This window comes from Trachurus japonicus, chromosome 18 (genome assembly GCF_045865225.1).
Source record: "Trachurus japonicus isolate A0001 chromosome 18, Traja_1.0".
NCBI classification, from domain to species: domain Eukaryota; kingdom Metazoa; phylum Chordata; class Actinopteri; order Carangiformes; family Carangidae; genus Trachurus; species Trachurus japonicus.
The window spans coordinates 22,543,006-22,549,005 of NC_140924.1; the positions used below are offsets into that span (position 1 = coordinate 22,543,006).

Sequence of the window (6,000 nt, forward strand, 5' to 3'; positions counted from 1 at the left end):
CTGGAACAGGCAACCACATGTTATCACACGGGTCGGGCCTGCACGCTCCATTTGACCTCAGTTTAGCAGGATTAGCATGCTAATGTTTTGCACACACAAAACACAGCTGATCAGGAGGCAGGGGGGGGGGCATTCATTTTACATTTGATTAAAAATGAAAGTAGGATAAACAGTTTGTTTCGTTTTTTTTGATCCAATGATGGCGCTAGAGAAAAAAGCACCAATGTTCTTCATATTCATCCTGTGGAAAACAAAATTTGCCAAATCGCTAATAGCGCTGGAAACATTTCACTCTAAACCGCAAAATGCGTTTAAGCTGATCCCGGCCATTCATCATCTGAGGACTATTGATTGTACAAGATGATGATGATGATGATGCCAATCCTGTAGCTACAGTGGCATGAGTCCTAAATAATCCCCCCCACCCCGACTGTCTGGGCTTACATACAGTACAGTGTTCGACACTGACTAACCGGTGACTCATCATTCAGCAGCCTGCATAGTGTCTGCTAAAGTCTGCACAGTCATTGTCTAAACAGTGATAGGCCAAAAAAGGAGGGGGCCTGTTTCTTCTTGGAAGCATTACCCAACCAAAAGCCCTGACACTCCCCACTGCGCCGCCGCCACGGCCTCCGCCATCACCACAGCTGCTGCTGCTGCTGCTGCTGGTGTCTTTTGTGATTGTTACTCTTTCAGATAAGCTGACGACTTCAGAGTGAGTCAGTGAATTTGATTTCACAGCAGGGGGGCGGGGCGGGTGATGCTTTTCTTTCCTGCACTGTCCTTTCCGCACTCACCTCATCCCCACTCTCCCTCTTTTCTCTGTCCACCTCTCAATGTTTTCCCTCCTCCTCCTCCTCCTCCTCCTCCTCTCTCATCCACAGCTCCCACCTCCCTTGGGTGGGCCCCCTCGCCCTCAGTCTCACAGCAATCCAAACACACCGAGGGCTAACTCTCCCACCACTTTCCTGTTTCTCATTGATTTCATGTTTGTACAGTCCACTCTTTGATTCCAGATAAGTAACCGAGAGATATTTATTATTTTCATCATCCGAGTTGAGATCCAATAATCGCGTAGGTGTGTGCGAGTGTTTTTCTGAAATAATGGGGTGTGTGTGTGTCTGTGTCATATGATAACTTGACTCAGGATGACATCATAGAATGAGCAAGGCCCCATTTGTCTCAGACAATAAAGAGCTCCACAGCGCTACCTAGTGGTCATGGAAAGACATTACAGCATACAACTACACTGAATCACATCACACCTCTCACATAATTAGGCTGAAGTACACTGACCCTTTACTCTGGTAGAAGTAGAAATACCACACTGTACAAAATGCACATCAACTACAAGTAGTATAAGTCCTGCATTCAGACATATGTAGATGCAGAAATTATTCATGTACATCATAAACTCCATCTGCCTTGAGTGTAAAATTAAAGGTGTAGTGTTGGAAGAAGTACTCTCCAGATAAAATGCATCAGTATTAGCAAAATGTTAACTTGAAGTAAGTAAAAGTAGGCCTACTCATTGTGCAGAATTGCATATTCCAGTGCTATTGTATCATACTGTATACTATATGTCATTATAATGGTTGAGCAGCCTTCACCGGTGTACATAGTGTAAATGGAATTACAGCGTCATGTTTGATAAACTCATATCTGTAAAATATGAGTCTGTCACGTGTCTCATTACTCTGACTGAAGCAGCGTAGAAATAAATAAACTATAAAGCAAATTCTCACATTGCATTTTAAGGTAGAATCATTTTTGTTGTTATATATCAGTCTACATGTAGCTATATGTATTGGTTTATTATGCTCAGACTGTAATTTTATCATCATACACTGACTAGTTTTTCAGTTTTTCACTACAGTGGAAAACCCAGGCAAAAGATGTGCTCCAACTGTACAATTGAAAACAAATATATTTTATAAAAAGTTAATAAAAAAATAAGAAAGCATAAAAAATGAGTTTGAGAGCTGATACTTTCTCAAACAGAGGAGGTCCACCAACCTATTTGATCTAACTCTGAGAGCAGCTCAGGCTCCCACTCGTCGAGCCTCACTGTATCTGAGGGGTCTCGGAGGACTTCGCTCCCCTCAGTGGGTTTAAGGGCAAACTGGTGTTCAAAGCCACTGCGCCTCCACCAGATTAGCCCTGTGCATGCCTGGCTTATACCTCCATGAGAGGGGCTGCCACTCAGGGCTCAGCAGGGGGGGGGGGGCTTCTGATCTACCGGTGCTTAGACGTCATCTCGGGCTGGACCTGGTTTGGAGGATGAGTCTGTAAGGTGATGCCTTCACTGTGTGTTGGTTATCAGATGTGTTTGGATGAGATTCAATGGTATGTCATCGGTGATCTTGAACTAGAATCATCTGGTGAAAATATGGTTTTACCTCAAAATTTGATCAAACAAAATGAGTTATTGAAGAAGAAGGACATATTGTTATATACATTTCATTCCTAAAGAAAAGAAGTTAAAACCCTAGTTATAAGATAAATAATGTGCATATTATATTATATAATGTTATCATATCATATTATATTGTGTCATGTCAGGTCATGCCATATGATGTGATGTGATATGATATGATATGATATGATATCATATCATATCATATCATATCACATCATATCATATCATATCATATCATATTATGTTTAATATTGCCTGACACTAACACAAAATATTAAAGGTATTGACAAAACTAAAATTATTTGTGTTCAAACCTCTTGTGGCAAACCCAAAATAGTTTTTAAATGATAAGAAATATTTTCACTTGTCAAAAGATTATAGCTCTCATGTAGCACTGAAGCATCAGTGCTTGTACATAGTGAAATATAGGCGCAGGTCTCCCTCTAGTGGTCAAAGAGGCTCGGTGCAGGTGTACTCTTCCTTTATTTTCCCTTTCCTGAACCAAACTTTCACCACTGAATGAATGTCATTATCCACAGTGGCTCTACAGCCCCATCATGTGAGAGACCCTCGCTTCCCTAATGGGTTTTTTCCTGCTGAAACAATTCAGACCCACTGCTGAGTAAACCACCTAAAGGCCAACAGCACACAGCACATGACAGCACAAGACCCTGTTGTCCTCATGTGATCAGACTGGAGTCCTGTAATGATGGTGTGATGCTGCGCTGGTCTGCTCCTCCCACAGAACCTTATACTCTTTATCTTTATCAATACAGCAATTACAAACTTATGATGCTCATAAAAAATAATCTCTGAGATGTGATCTTTGTTCTTGATCTTGGCTTGATAACTTTTGATACGACTGCCCTGTGAAACCAACAATTCATCAATACAAGGCAGAGATCCTCCGTTTGCCCAGATGTGTGAGAATGACTCAGCATTAGACTCACATGACACATGAAATTTGCTTTATTCTTACAAACTACATCAGAACCATTAGTGAGAAATGACTTTTTTCCGTTTGTTAAAAACACAAAAAAACATAAATCATATAATTCACGTTATGTGGAGTTGTTATTGAGCTGCTTCAGGCTGTTTCCCATCACAATGATGAAACCTAATGTGGTGCAAAAACGCTGTTGAAATGTAAGTCAAGTTAAAGTAAGCTGTGGTCCACCACATTTACAGTAAAGGGCCGGTTCACCCAAGTTACAGAAAACACAGCGTCTCATTTACGTCTCGTTGTATCTAATCATGCAGATATTCTCGTGTTTTTTTCTTTGCCCACATGTTGAATCATTCATTTCTGAGATACTGCTGCTGCCTCCACTCCAGTACAGTGGAGGAGGAGGAATCTCCACTGGCATCGCTCACAGCAATGAACATAAATTACATTGAAGGAATGAAACAGCCCGTCACCTTGGATAACCCACAAACATATGTTCTGTGGGATATCAGGAGCAATGCGGGCATTGTTTTCTGGAAAGACATGGAACTGCTGATTTTGGTTAATGGACAATTGAAATCCCACTGGAGAGAAGCAATGGAGATCTATCTGAGCAAAGAAATCCTAAGTTATTTGCATAGGCAGAGCTGAATGAGACCTACTGTATACATTTTGAAATTTGGATGAACCTTAAATTAGTGCAGTTTCTTTTTAAATATTTCAAGGCACTTCAACGCTGTTCCTCCTTAGCTCCTTAGCACATTTGATCCTCTCTGCTCAGGTGAACCAGCTGAGTCTAGTTTTCAAGTGTTCGCTGAGGGCCTTGTCCAGGTCTGTTTGGTCTTCATGCAAACCTGTCTATGAGTTTTCATTGCTTTATTGATATCATAACAATGACAATGACTCCTCTTATCGAAATGCTAAACTTTTGAGGTATATTTAGTAGAATCCCATGAGAATATACACTTGACTTTACCAGAACTTCCTTTTTTATAAAAACAAAACCAAAAAAAACAACATCACACAAATCTATATCATGTCATCTCTATAAAAATAAAATATGAACTTCAAACTCCAGGTTACTGCTTCTTGAAAATCCTCTTCGCATCCACTCCCTCGTAGTTGTAGCTCTGGCGAGAGGAGGAGACAGAGGTGTGTCACTTTATTGAAAGCAGACTGCAGTAATTAACATATCGCATTGGAACGGTGAAGATGGATGGGTTCGCGCGTGGACTTGCAGTTATACTGACCTGTACGAGCTCTCCTCCCACCAGAGTTCTGGTGGTGGTCAGGACCTTGCTGTTGTCTTTCCTGGTGAATTTGCCCTTTAGCATGTCACCCTCCATCTCCCACGCACCCTGGGTAAAAATATACACACAGCTCTTTATGCTCTTATTATGTTCTGTTACATTTGTCTGCATTAGCCAACTTTTATTGGCCATGTTTCTTTGTTTTGTTGATGAGTTTTCCCACATTCAGTCCACTCTCCTGCCAGCGACTACATAACCACTGCAGAGTAATTACTCACTGGAACTTTTCCATTGCTTTCAGCATTAGCATTGGCTTCATTTGCTCTTTCCAAATCCATCACTCCCCCCTAAAGCAAACTAGTTCTGCTTGCTTGTATTTTTTTACATTTACAAGGCAGAACCTGGACCGCGTGCAACCTGCAGCACCACCACCACTATTACCACAGGTTAGGACACTCACTGAGACTTCGGTGCCATCGGCCAGGCTGTAGTCGAAAGCGACGCCCAAGGTGAAGTCGATGTCCTTGGTGCGGAAGGTGCTGACCTCCTTTATTTTGAACTGGTTACCGGTCTGCTCGATGGTGACCTTTAGGTTGTCATGTTCTGCCAGCTTGCGCTTCATGACATTAATACCTTATTGAGAAGAAACAATAGAAATGTGAAAAATGAAAAATGAAAAATGAAAAATGAAAAATGAAAAATCATGCATTGGAAGTGTATTTGTACAGTAAGTGACAGGTTCTTCTCGGGGCTTTTATTTTGAAGTGCTCACACTGTGTCCAAGTCCAGAGATAGACCTTAATTTAGCTGCTGTTGCTATTATTAAAGGTAGAATCACCTCTAACTTATCAACACCTCACTGCAGTGGGTTAACATTCATGCAGCAATGTCAAACTTTATGGAAACACCTGACACAGTCACATACATGAGGCCAGGCACAGGAGAAAAAAATAGCTGAGGTTAACCATGATGACTTTGAGTGACACATTAATTGTGAACACACACACACACATTGACACACACACTCACCCATTTTCTCCATGAACTCTCCATAATTCTCGCTGCGGTCGACTTTCCAGGTCCCATTGAACGTCATGGCTGCAGGCTGGTTGGAGGTTTGAGGGGCAGCTGGTGGTGATGAAGAACTGTAAGCAGAAGCGTGGGATTGTGTCAATGCCCAGTGGCCTCCATTTATATCCAACCCCCCTCCCCTCCCCTCCCCTCACACACACACACACACCCCCAAGCTGGCATGGAAGATGCTCTTCTTTATCTCACTGATTATCTGTCTGCTGATGTGGCCATTTAAAGGCTGTGTCAAATGTAGGGCGATGGCCGCGCGACCTCGAGGATACACTGATAAATAACCGGAGGGCAACTCCCCT

At 42.0% G+C, this 6,000-nt stretch overlaps 1 protein-coding gene across 1 annotated transcript; it reads right to left on the bottom strand.

The window, feature by feature from the left end:
- Window positions 1–4,380: 4,380 nt before the first annotated feature.
- On the bottom strand, window positions 4,381–5,781 carry LOC146969353 (fatty acid-binding protein, intestinal-like). The gene is made up of 4 exons (XM_085759895.1): window positions 5,645–5,781; window positions 5,076–5,248; window positions 4,616–4,723; window positions 4,381–4,495 (listed from the first exon to the last, which is right to left on the bottom strand). Exons 1-4 carry the CDS (start codon window positions 5,709–5,711, stop codon window positions 4,445–4,447), a joined length of 399 nt encoding a protein of 132 aa, XP_085616021.1. The 5' UTR covers window positions 5,712–5,781; the 3' UTR covers window positions 4,381–4,444.
- Between the last annotated feature and the right edge of the window lie 219 nt (window positions 5,782–6,000).